This window comes from Tachysurus vachellii, chromosome 9 (assembly GCF_030014155.1).
Source record: "Tachysurus vachellii isolate PV-2020 chromosome 9, HZAU_Pvac_v1, whole genome shotgun sequence".
NCBI lineage: Eukaryota > Metazoa > Chordata > Actinopteri > Siluriformes > Bagridae > Tachysurus > Tachysurus vachellii.
Genome location: NC_083468.1, coordinates 25,384,187 through 25,397,564, shown reverse-complemented (window position 1 = coordinate 25,397,564; position 13,378 = coordinate 25,384,187). Strand labels below are relative to the sequence as shown.

At 38.1% G+C, this 13,378-nt stretch overlaps 2 protein-coding genes across 2 annotated transcripts; both read right to left on the bottom strand.

The window, feature by feature from the left end:
- Nucleotides 1–1,140: 1,140 nt before the first annotated feature.
- LOC132851157 (extracellular calcium-sensing receptor-like) lies at nucleotides 1,141–5,793 on the bottom strand. The gene is made up of 6 exons (XM_060877795.1): nucleotides 5,558–5,793; nucleotides 4,948–5,248; nucleotides 4,023–4,808; nucleotides 3,592–3,816; nucleotides 3,301–3,424; nucleotides 1,141–2,054 (listed from the first exon to the last, which is right to left on the bottom strand). Exons 1-6 carry the CDS (start codon nucleotides 5,791–5,793, stop codon nucleotides 1,141–1,143), a joined length of 2,586 nt encoding a protein of 861 aa, XP_060733778.1.
- A 1,868-nt stretch (nucleotides 5,794–7,661) lies between these two features.
- On the bottom strand, nucleotides 7,662–12,153 carry LOC132851717 (extracellular calcium-sensing receptor-like). The gene is made up of 6 exons (XM_060878702.1): nucleotides 11,990–12,153; nucleotides 11,332–11,632; nucleotides 10,353–11,138; nucleotides 10,029–10,250; nucleotides 8,927–9,050; nucleotides 7,662–8,575 (listed from the first exon to the last, which is right to left on the bottom strand). The coding sequence occupies exons 1-6, from the start codon at nucleotides 12,091–12,093 to the stop codon at nucleotides 7,662–7,664; spliced, it is 2,451 nt and encodes an 816-aa protein (XP_060734685.1). The 5' UTR covers nucleotides 12,094–12,153.
- Nucleotides 12,154–13,378: the final 1,225 nt, after the last annotated feature.

Below are 13,378 nucleotides of genomic sequence, written 5' to 3'. Positions count from 1 at the left end.
TTCTACCGCTTATCCGAACTATCTCGGGTCACGGGGAGCCTGTGCCTATCTCAGGCATCAAGGCCCAAGCATTATTAGGTTAGTAAAAATTATTCCTAAAGTTAAAAATAAATAAATTACAGAAAATATTTTTTTTTTAGTATGGAAGTAACATACTACTTAATAGATAACATTTTGAACAAAAAAAAAATATAATAATAATGTGTTTGTAAGGGGTTATTTGGAAAAACATGAGCAAATTCGATCAAATTCTGCATAAAATCTGTAGCAGATTCTCCAAGATTTTACACATATTTAATGCCTCAGTGTCATTGCTTTGTAACAGCAAGACGTAAAGCTGTAACTTTTATGTTTCCTGACACAAGAACATCTATTGTTCAGAGGAAACTGCAATTTGTTGTTGTTTTTTGTCGTACTAACTTCAACTTTTTGATGTAATTCTGTTACATCATAAGCGATAACAGGATCTATGAGATATAGTTCAATTAGATAAAGCAAATATTCGTTTGCAAATTACTATTATATAAGAAATAAAGGAATAAACCACTTAATAAATGCTATTATAGGAAAATAGTGACTTACTCTGACTTAATATTTGCTTACTCTGCAGGTAACGCTGCTTTATCACACAACCACATTAGTTTATTCTACATCTGCTCTCATGTTTTTCTGCCCACTTCAAGTCAAGTCAAGAAGCTTTTATTACTGTAGTTTTTCAACTATATAAAGCTGGACATTTCTTTGGGTCCATAATTCACTGACTACAGAGCAAGCATTCTTTTTTTATTGTCTTTAATCTCACAGTTCATCATCAGTTGTTACAGAAATATACAATAATACACATTTCAGTAACTGATTTTACATGCAGTGTCCGTGCATTCAGTTACTGCAAAGTGAAGAGCTAGTTACTATGGAAATCAGAAATTCTGGTAATCAAATAGCTTATTATCAGGAAGTTAAATGTGTCTTAAAGTGTTTAAGTATATAAGAAATATTTTCATGACATATTTTCATGACTGGGATGCTTGTAACAAAAATGATCAAGTCTCCTATACTGTACATATTTATATGATAGATAATCAAAAGGTTTAAGTCATGGTTCTGGACCATAATGTTTCCTCTGATATTTGAGTGAGGCTCTCAAAGAGCTTTAGTGGGTACTTTACCCATAAGGTGCTTTTTGGTATTCTGATCTGGCCTGAAAATAATGATGAAACATTTGGGAGCAAAAATACAAATAATCAAACCGAAGCTTGAAGCCAAAATAGCAAATATCTCTACAGCTACAGTGAATTTTCCAGGAGAGCTGACATAAGCTGGAATAAATGTGATCCAAACTGCACAGAATATCAGCATGCTGAATGTGATGAATTTGGCTTCATTAAAATTATCAGGCAACTTCCGGGCCAGAAAAGCCAAGATAAAACACAAAAGTGCCAAGACTCCTATATATCCCAGTACAGCCCAGAATCCTACAGCAGAACCTAAGCCACACTCTAAGATAATTCTTTCCTTGTAATGTTTTAGATTTTTGAACGGGAAAGGAGGAGATATTTTCAACCAAAGCACACAGATAAGAACCTGTATTAGAGTGAAGGCAAGTACACTGAGTCTCTGCTGTGGTGGCCCAAACCATTTCATGACATTACTTCCTGGAAGTGTAGCCCTGAAGGCCATTAACACAACTAATGTCTTGCCCAGAACACAGGAGATGCAGAGGACAAAGGTGATCCCAAACGCTGTGTGACGCAGCATACAGGACCAATCAGAGGGCTGACCAATGAATGTAAGTGAACAGAGGAAGCACAGAGTCAGAGAGAAGAGCAGCAGGAAGCTCAGCTCAGAGTTGTTGGCTTTAACAATAGGAGATGCCCTGTGCTTGTAAAAGACAGCAGCCACACACACAGCCATGAAGGCCCCAGCGATGGAGAACACTGTTAGGATGATGCTGAGAGTGTCGTCCCAGGACAAGAACTCAACAGGCTTGGGGAGGCAGCTCTCTTGCTTTGGGTTGGGCCAAAACTCAGGAGGGCAGCGCAAACAATCCAAAGAGTCTAAAATACATAGTATCATATTATAAAGACATAACGATGGTAATTGTAAATAACTGGAAATAAGACTGTAATCTCTTCAACAAAGCCATTCACAAGCCCTGCATTTCTAAATGCAATTTTACTCTCTATACTTTTCTAGTTTGCTTAACTTCCTCATATTATTTTATTGATATATTTATTGATGTTATAGTACTGAAATTTTTATCCTTAAACCTGGTCACCATAAACATCTACAGATGTACCAGCTCCAGTTGGACTCTGTGATACTAAGAGGAGATCTGAACTCCATGTGATCCTTACACCAATACAACATTTGTTTGACTGTATATTCATAATCACACCCTCCAGTGTCACCCATATGAGGATGGGTTCCCCTTTGAATCTGGTTCCTCTCAAGGTTTCTTCCTTACGAATTTAAGGGAGTTTTTCCTTGCCACTGCTAGGCCTGCGTCACCTCAGACTTGCTCATTGGGGATAAATACATACATACATACATACATACACACATACATACACACATACATACACACATACATACATACATACATACATACATACATACATACACACACACATACATACATACATACATACATACATACATACATACATACATACATACATACATACATACACGCATACACACACATATACATACATACATACATACATACATACACACATACATACATACATACATACATACATACATACATACTGTGAACTATATATATCTTGATTTTTATTATATTAGTTCTTTATACTTCTCCTTATGTTTACCTTCTGCTCTATGTTTATATTCTGTAAAGCTGCTTTGAGACAATGTCCATTGTAAAAAGAGCTATACAAATAAACTTGAATTGAATTGAATAAATTGGACTTTTTTGATAAAAAGCTTTTTTGCTGCAGTAGACCCATTTATATTCACTGACTGACTGAATGACTGGCTGAGACACGCATGCACTATGCTGCTATACACCCGCATCTGCTGTCACTCGAAACTAGGCTAATCTCCTTGTTTTATTGTTTTCTTCTTACTTTATTTTCACTGCAAAATCAATAGAAATAAATTGTCATTTATGAATTAGTGGCTTATTAATAATCTGAAATACTTGAATGACTTGATTACACTACTAACATTTGAGGAATGCTGCACTACATGGCTTAGTACAACCCTACTGTTAATATATGAAGCATAAATTAAGATAGAATGGAACCTACAACATGTTGTACAATGATACACAACCTGTCTTGTTGCTGATCTCTCCTTCAGCACATGGTATACAATCAAAACAGCAAACAGGCCTTCGCTTCTGTGCAGCTTTCCTGGTGCCTGGGGGACAGCTCTCACTGCACAAAGACACTGGTACCTATCAAGACAAAAAGCTCAAATATGAGCTCGAATCTAATTTTATATCATATTTTAAAAATGGCAGTTTTATAAACACAACAATACTTCAGTGTACTCCCCCCCCTAAAAGAATCAGACTAATAGGTCTGTGACAGTACTGTTGACCGTGAGGTAGTTTTACTGTACCTCCATCTGTCCTCCAACCCAACTGATATTTTTTCTCATTATGAACTCATGTCCTCTCGGCCTGGATGAGTCATACTGGCCCACTGTGACAAAATTCAAAGTACCGTCATTCTTAAACTGCCAGTTTATGAGCTCATAGACAGCCGGAGGGTCGCCATTAGAATCAAATGAGACCTTAAATCCATTCTTCGTGGTGAAGTTCACTAGTTTGATCTGATTGAGCATCTGCAGAAAGAATTTCATTAAATGTCATGGCACAGTGTGAGTTTGTCTAAATAGACAGAATATGTTTTAAGTCAGAACTACTGTTGAACATGATTGAACATAAACATGAATAAATACTAATATCAGGATAGGTATATTCATACATTCACATACTGTATTTATTCATCATAATGATTTTAAAGCTTTTCAGTTAAGCAACTTTATACCTGCCATGGTGTAAATTTAATATTCTTGTCACATTGTGTGTCATTGCAGATGAGTCCATGGATGGCATGCGCTATGGCATATGCTGCTTTGTACACCATGTTAGTGACCCGTAACTGAGACGTGTCTGAGTATGGGTTCTGGAGTGTGATAATGTCCTCACTTCCATCACATTCCCTCAGACCTTTTGTGTTGTCTGTTTGCTCTTTAAGATAACAGCTGAATGAGCTTTCCCAAAATTCTTTTAACAGGGGTGATTTCAGTGCTTGGGCTGGAGTAAGGTCTAAAAGAAACTCACGAAAGCCTGGAATAACAGACTGAGGAACACCAAACCCTATTGCACCAGCGCAAATGTTATACCGCAGAAAATCAGGATCAATGATCCACGTTTCGCTCCCAATCCACTGAAGTGGAGGTAGTGGCTGTCGTGCCAGTTCTTCTAAGAGAAATCTCATTTCTCCTGAATGCATGAATGCAATTATAACCCTGGCAGTTGATCTACGGATCACATTTGCTACTCTCTCCAATTTATTGCGTGACTGCGTCCGGTAATATACCTCAGAATACTCTACACAAATCCCTTCCTCTTGTGCAGCCTGTAGGAACGACGCCATTCCGTAATTTCCGTAGTCGGTGTCGCTGCGCACCGCTCCAATCCACGTCCAACCAAAAAGCTTGACCATTTTTGCCAGTGCAGCTGCTTGGTGGTGGTCACTAGGTATGGTTCTAAAGAAGGCAGGAAACTGATTCTTATCACTAAGACAGGCACAGGTCGCATAGTGACTCACCTGAAGAAGAAAATAGAAAGGGATGTAAACTGCCTTATTCAATCGTGCCTGTGTTTTTGCCTGCACATACATACATAATGTAAAAATTACAGCAAAAATACAGAGACAAAATAGAATCAGTATGATCCATGACTTTTACCTGTGGGATTCTAAAAAGACCGAGCACTCTAGCTATACTGATTGATGGCGTTGAAGCAGAATCTCCTATGACTGCTGTTACAGCAGCAACGGCAGAGTTTGAACAGGAACTAGTGATGTTAAAATCGGACTCAAATCCATTCCCAAGCTGAAATGCAACTTTTATTGCCATTGGCACAGTAGAACACGAATCATGGATCTGGTAGCCTAACGTGATGCCTGGAAGGAGATCAGATCTGTTGTTGATCTCATGGATGGTGAACTCCAAAGCACGGGCAAAGCGCAGTTCCCTGAAATCCATGCTGTGAAAACAGAGTAAGATATAATACAGAATAATATAAAGGTAAAATAATAGCACCAATTATTTATTTATTTATTTATTTATTTATTTATTTATTTATTTATTATTATTATTATTATTATTATTATTATTATTATTATTATTATTATTATTCTTTTTTTACATATATTCAGGTTAATCACAGAATAAATGTATTAATGACAGACATACTTAAGCACAATCTGATAAATATAAATTCATATAAATAATTTTTTCCTTGTATTTCTAAACAAATCCCGTTTTTTTTGGGATGTTCATTTAACACACCAACCTTCCAGAGCACTGTAGCTGTGATGGCAGCCTGGTGTAGGTCATTTGTTCGGATTTTGTTAAATAATGAATAGTGAAAATCCCTCCAATTACAAAGTCTCCATTCATAAATATACCGGGTTGTTGAGGAACAGTCCAGAGCCGGCAGCTGACTGTGTCGGTTTGACATGATGCAGGGTCGAACACAGTTATCCACAGAAGTGCTACAAATGACATCAGAGTTGAAAAGAACTGCATGGCTGAATCTATGGCTCTCAGTACAATAAAGGACAGAAACCCGACACACATTGCTTTAAATAAACATCTTGCTTGGATGCACTGGGAGTGATGGGAGTGGTTATGTATTTCACTCACTCACTCACTCACTCATCTTCTACCGCTTATCCGAACTACCTCGGGTCACGGGGAGCCTGTGCCTATCTCCGGCGTCATCGGGCATCAAGGCAGGATACACCCTGGACGGAGTGCCAACCCATCGCAGGGCACACACACACTCTCATTCACTCACGCAATCACACACTAGGGACAATCCAGAGATGCCAATCAACCTACCATGCATGTCTTTGGAGGAAACCCCCGAGGCACGGGGAGAACATGCAAACTCCACACACACAAGGGGGAGGCGGAATCGAACCCCCAACCCTGGAGGTGTGAGGCGAACGTGCTAACCACTAAGCCACCATGCCCCCTGGTTATGTATTTATCATCCAAAATAATGGAGGGTTTTCTTAGATTTTCTGGGATTAAGTAGGGTGTCATTAATGAAAATATACCAAGTTGACGGAATACTGATTTTTTTTTTTTTTTACAAGTTTAGTGCAGCAGAAAAAGTTAAGACATGGTTAACATTAATGAGTGTGTCCAATCCAGCTTGGCTCTGGAGCAGGAACTGAATGGGTATATGAATGAATGAAATGCCTTTTTAGCATACAATAGTAGGAGCATAGTTGATTTAATGCTTCGTTTTATTTGTTAAAGATGATATAGTGGACGTTTCAGGGATGAATTTCTTTATCCCCACTGGTCCGCTGACTTTAAACCGAGGGGATCAAGCTCAATTTCTGTGTGGCCCACAATAACATTTTGAGATCTGTAATCCATAAACTAAGGGTATTATATCATTGAATTTTATTTTGTTTATTCAGGCAGATTCTGTAGAGGTGCTAGAGGTGCTTCTACAGTGCAAAAATAGCAAAGTGGAAAAAGTGCATAAATTAGAAAATTACACATGCAGCATCACTGACATCCACCAGCATCACTGACATTCTCCAACAGCTAATGCCACCATGCCACTATGAACATCATTGTACCTCCTGTCCCTCCACCAGCAGATGTCACCACACCTCCATTGTAAAATAAGCCATTCTTCAATGGGGCCTTTCTTCCTTTGCAAGCCAAGAGTTTGCTTTATATAATGTTCTGACTCAATATAACCTCCATGCATTCAAAATCAAGCTGCCGTAAATCATATTAAATGTCTTAATCCATTTTTTTTTTTACTATATTATTATGTTATTATGAGGAGCCTTACTATGACAATTCATACTGAGTGCAAATCTTTGTGTTATCCATTTTTTTTTACTATTCATTTTCAGTGGAGAGCTGCAGTGGATGTTGGGATAACAGTCCAATAAAAAAAGATTCAGCTATATCATGCTCCAAAATAACGGTTAATGTGTTAACTGACATCCCGGTAATATCCTTTTTATTTACTCACTGATTCAACTACAATTTGCACTTTATCCTGGTCTGGGTTCCTGGTTGAGGGGTTTCCACACTGTCTTTCAGCAATGTCACAAGTATTGTGTGAAGTCACATTGTAGACACGATCCACAGATAAACAGCAAAGTTTATAAGAGCATTTATGCCATCAGGTGACATGTGAATGAGAAACAATTTAACTAAAATATCTTAGCTTGTATTTCAAAAAAAAAAAAAAAAAAAGATTAGACACAATTGTTATAAATTAAACTTTATTTGATATTTCATTTTTCAAAATGGGAAACATTCTTAGACACAGTGTTGTGGATAAGTAAGTCTTATTTCAGCAATAATTCTACCATATTTCTCATGTTTCATTCATAACTAGATTTTATATAAAAGCCTCAAAGAGCCTTAGCGGGTACTTTACCCATGAGGTGCTTTTTGGTATTCTGATCTGGCCTAAAAATAATTATGAAACATTTGGGAGCAAAAATACAAATAATCAAACCGAAGCTTGAAGCCAAAATAGCAAATATCTCTACAGCTACAGTGAATTTTCCAGGAGAGCTAAAATAAGCAGGAATAAATGTGATCCAAACTGCACAGAATATCAGCATGCTGAATGTGATGAATTTGGCTTCATTAAAGTTATCGGGCAACTTCCGGGCCAGAAAAGCCAAGATAAAACACAAAAGTGCCAAGACTCCTATATATCCCAGTACAGCCCAGAATCCTACAGCAGAACCTAAGCCACATTCCAAGATAATTCTTTCCTTGTAATGTTTTAGATTTTTGAACGGGAAAGGAGGAGATGTTTTCAACCAAACCACACAGATAAGAACCTGTATGAGAGTAAAAGAAATCACACTCATTCTCTGTTGTGGAGGCCCAAACCATTTCATGACATTACTGCCTGGAAGTGTAGCCCTGAAGGCCATTAACACCACTAAAGTTTTCCCCAGAACACAGGAGATACAGAGGACAAAGGTGATCCCAAATGCTGTGTGACGCAGCATACAGGACCAATCAGAGGGCTGACCAATGAAAGTAAGTGAACAGAGGAAGCACAGAGTCAGAGAGAAGAGCAGCAGGAAGCTCAGCTCAGAGTTGTTGGCTTTAACAATAGGAGATGCCCTGTGCTTGTAAAACACAGCACCTACACAGACTGCTATGAAGGCCCCAGCGACAGAGAACACAATCAGGATGATGCCCAGAGTTTCATCCCAGGACAGGAACTCAACAGGCTTGGGGAGACAGCTGTCTTGCCTGGTGTTAGGCCAAAACTCAGGAAGACACTGCAAGCAATCTAATGAGTCTACAAGGTTTAAACAGAGAAAATGATTTAAAAACAACTTCTCATGTTTCTAGAGCACATTTCCATCAAACCGCCAGATTATGATTGACCTACTAACAAAATAGAGCCGTACTTATGGATAAGTGCTTTTTTGTAAAGCTTAATAATCAAAGAAAAAATCGAGCTGGTTTGTTTACTAGATAAATTCTCTCTTTTTCACTATCCCCCTTTTTTCTCCCACTACCTTCCTTACTCCACCCCACTGTTCAGCTCCTACCACATAAAGCATCTTTTTTCAGGGAGGCCCAGAACATTTTACAGATATACAATCATGGTTCACATCATTTAACAATATAAACTGTTATACTCAACCTGTCTTGTTGCTGATCTCTCCTTCAGCACATGGAATACAGTCAAAACAGCAAACAGGCCTTCGCTTCTGTACAGCTTTCCTGGTGCCTGGAGGGCAGCTCTCACTGCACACAGACACTGGCACCTAAAAAGACAGAATAGAAGTGAAAAGGCTTCATAGGATTATTTTTAGATTATAACTAAAATTTTAACTTTGCTCTAGTTCACTCCTTTATTTTTTAGCAATAACAATACCCCACATAAGAAAAATAATAAAAACCTATATAAGTAGCTCAGTTTCCACATTAAGTACATACAAGTACTTAATAGTATAAATATATGTATAAATTAGTATAAATATATTGTCACTATCGGGCGGAATCCTCGTATCTCCAAAACCATTATTTTTCAGGAAATTAAAAAAACGCCGTACCTTATCTGCAGTGCACAGGGTTTAGTCCGCGTTGCAGTGGATTGCCTTGAGCTAAATTCCTGTCCTCAGACGAGCACCAGAACTAGCGGGGGTCAAGATTTTTTTTTCTTTGAGCCCAGTGTTTTGAAGACATTTACCTCAGAAGACGTGTTGATTCGTTGCGACTCTTCTTGAGGAGAAGTATGCCATGAAGCTTTCCCGCGGAGTGAGGAAGAGGTGGACAGTTGAAGTGTCCAATGGAGTTATGAGATTTGCGCTCAAGCTATTTTCAAGACTTTAGATTGGTTAATAACTTGTAAAAATAACAGACCCACGTGGGGACTGACCAATAGCATCGATGTGTGAAAAATATGAAATTGACCAAATTTGTACATACGAGGTTTCCGCCCGACAGCGACGATATGTTTTTAAAAATATTATGTTGTTACAAATAATGGACACTATCAAAAAAAGTGAATAACTATTTAAAACAAGTTTGCTTTAAATTAAGAAAAAGTTGGGCAATGTTTAAATAAATGTTAACACAAAATTTATATACAGTAAAGACTGAATTGACCAGTCAAGACTGAATTGCAAAGATTTACCAATTACAACCTCAATATATTACCCAATATTTCAAATGCCAGTACTGTTGAGTGGTTTTAGTGTTTTTGTATACTTGTTGTAGTCAGTGTACTTGTTATACTGTACCTCATTCTGTCCTCCAAGCCAGCTGATATTTCTATTTATTCGGAACTCCTGTCCTCTTCGTCTGAATGAGTCATACTGACCCACTGTGACAAAATTCAAAGCCCCATCCTTAAACTGCCAGTTTATGAGCTCATAAACAGCTGGAGGATCTCCATTAGAGTCAAATGAGACCTGAAATCCATTTTTCGTTGTGAAGTTTACTTTTTTAAGCTGGTGCAACATCTGCAGGCAAAATGTCATTACGTCATGGTTTATTCGAAATATATACCTGCTGATTTCACTCATCTTAAAAAAATGCAACAGAGTAAAAATTTATTTTTGTACCTGCCATGTTGAAAATTTTATATTCTTGTCGCATTGTGTGTCATTACAAATGAGGCCCTGGATGGCATGCGCTATGGCATACGTTGCTTTGTACACCATGTTAGTAATGCGCAACTGAGATGTGTCTAAATATGGGTTCTGGAGCGTGTGAATGTCCTCACTGCCATCACATTCTCGTGCGCCCTCTGAATTTTCTGTTCTTCCTTTAAAGTAACAGCTGAACGAGCTTTCCCAAAATTCTGTTAACAGGGGAGATTCTAATGCTTTAGCTGGAGTTAGAGCTAAAAGAAACTCACGAAGGCCTGGTATAACTGACCGGGGAACACCAAACCCTATTGCGCCAGCGCACATGTTGTACCGCAGAAAATCAGGATCTGTGATCCAGGTTTCACTCCCAATCCACTGAAGTGGTGGTGGAGGCTCTCGGGATAGCTCTTCTAAAAGAAGTCTCATGTCACCTGATGCCATAAACGCTATTATAACCCGGGCTGTTGATCTGCGGATCACATCTACCACTCTCTCCAATCTGCTCCGTGGCTGTGTCCTATAGTAAGCCTCAGAATACTCCACACAAATCCCCTCCGCTTGCGCAGCCGTTAGGAATGCTGACATTCCGTAATTTCCATAATCGGTGTCGCTGCGCACCGCTCCGATCCACGTCCAACCAAAAAGCTTGACCATTTTTGCCAGTGCAGCTGCTTGGTGTTGGTCACTAGGTATGGTCCTAAAGAAGGCAGGATACTGCAGTTTATCACTCAAACATGAGCAGGTCGCGTAGTGACTCACCTGTAATCCAAACAGTGCAGAAAAAAATAAAAAAATAAAACTTTAGCTGAATATTCTTTCTATTAAATTTTTTAAATAAATAGTTCTGGTTTATTGCCATTGTTGACTAAACTATTACACCACAGATACATTGTGGGCCTTGGCAGTAATTATGCGTAATGCTCAGGATACACAGGTAGATGAATCATTTTACCTGTGGAATTCCATAAAGACCGAGCACTCTGGCTATGCTGATTGACTGTGTGGAAGCAGAATCTCCTATCACTGCCGTAACGGCGGAATCTGCAGATTTTAAACATGAATCTGACTGATTGAAAACCGGCTCCAAACCGTTTGCAAGCTGAAACGCAACTTTTATTGACATGGGCACGGAAGAGCATGAATCATATATCTGGTATCCTAACGTGATGCCAGGAAGAAGATCTGTTCTGTTGTTGATCTCGTGGATAGTGAACTCCATGGCACGGGCAAAGCGCACTTCCCTGAAATCCATGCTGTTATGAGACAGTAAGGAAGGTAAAGACAAGATTATAGTTTATGTTTTTCCCCAGTCATTGCAATTACAATAAATAAACAAATGAAAAAAAATAAAATAAAAACAAATAAAAAATAAAAATAAAAAAGTCTTTTACATTTCAATATACTATAATATAAATGAAATTCAAGAAAATGTTTCGTTAATAATAATAATAATAATAATAATAATAATAATAATAATATTAATAATTATTATTATAGTTATTATTATTATTATTATTATTATTATTATTGTTATTATTATTAGTTAGTTATTATTATAGGAAGAAGAAGATTTAATACTTTGCTTTCTTTGCTATGCATTCCACACATACCCAGAGCACTGTAGCTGTGATGGCAACATGGTGAAAGCAATTTGCTCTAATCTCGTGGAGTCATGGATGGCAAAAATCCCTCCAAGCATGAAGTCCCCATTCATAAATATACCAGGTAACTTAGGGTCAGTCCACAACCTGCAGCTAATCGGGTTAGCTTTACATGTTTTACGGATGAACACAGTTATCCACATTGTTGACACAAATAACATCAGACCTGAAATGAGCTGCATGGTAACATCTGTTGGACCCAGCACTCTGTAGGCCAGGACAGCTTCCTCACAGCGCTTTAAATAGCTATCTTGCTTCAATGCACTATAAGAGTGGGCGTGAACTGGTCACAAGGGGTATGTGTCTATTCAGTGTTCATAACAATAATGACAGTAAATCTTTTTTATTCCACACAAACAGAGCACAGTAAAAGTATTCTACATCTGACCTGCATCATCTCTACGACACATTATAAAAGTATAACTCGTCTATACTCCTCACTCTACAATCTCACAATAAGAATAAACATAAAACGAATGATTATTTATATCAATATGATTCGGCTTAAAATGATTAAGCTCTTTTCATTTCTGATTCAATCATCAGTACACAAAAATTTAATTTATTGAATTTGTGATTGACGGTAAATTTAATATTCACAGTAATATTATTCAAGGGCACTGTCTAATTTTGTTTGTGGGCTCTGCCTCATTGTGTGAAGAGTTATTAAAAGTGACTGGCAGAACCCGTAATCTGTCTCCCGACTACCAGCTAAATGATCTGGGAGTTTAGAAGAGCCATTTTGTGAGGTAGTCAGTACAGTATGTCCCTAGAGGAGCACTGTCTGTGATTTTTAGTGGCATTGGAGGAAGTGGACTGGGCATTCACATTCATCCACAGTGTCTTTGAAACCTCCTGGTACTGATCAAGGCTTGACTCAATTCAGCATGAGAGGTTTATCAAACTGGTGTTGCTGGAACATTTTGCTACCTAACCTAACCTATCCCCACTACCTCAGTGTGGATCCAGAGCCAAGAATATGATACTGAAGTCATCTGATTGGCTGAATATCACAAGTACATTATCCCAGACATGGAACCTTCATTTTCCTCACCCCTACAACAACCCCAATACTGCTGGTTAAATTGCCCCTTTCTACACTAAAATGACACAAGTTTTTAGACACCTGACCATAACACCCATATTTGACCCTTATCCATATGGTCTTGCATTTAGCTTCATAAATGCTTTCTTCAGTGTTAAAAGCTTGGTGTGTCTAACTATTGTTTAGACTCTACTAATATCCCAGTTGTCTTCATGCAAGCAACAAGCCATCTCTTTTAATAATAACCTGACTCTTAGTCTCCTAATTCTTCAGTCATTTTATTTTTGATGATT

Coding starts and splice junctions, on each gene's coding strand:
- LOC132851157 (XM_060877795.1), bottom strand. CDS start 5,793: ATGCAGTTCTTTTCAACTCTGATGTCATTTGTAGCACTTCTGTGGATA. Junction 5,249..5,557: donor CAGCTACAGTGCTCTGGAAG/GTTGGTGTGTTA, acceptor CTGTTTTCACAG/CATGGATTTCAGGGAACTGC. Junction 4,809..4,947: donor GTCTTTTTAGAATCCCACAG/GTAAAAGTCATG, acceptor TTTCTTCTTCAG/GTGAGTCACTATGCGACCTG.
- LOC132851717 (XM_060878702.1), bottom strand. CDS start 12,093: ATGAATGGGGACTTCATGCTTGGAGGGATTTTTGCCATCCATGACTCC. Junction 11,633..11,989: donor TCACAGCTACAGTGCTCTGG/GTATGTGTGGAA, acceptor GTCTCATAACAG/CATGGATTTCAGGGAAGTGC. Junction 9,051..10,028: donor GGCTTGGAGGACAGAATGAG/GTACAGTATAAC, acceptor CTGTCTTTTTAG/GTGCCAGTGTCTGTGTGCAG.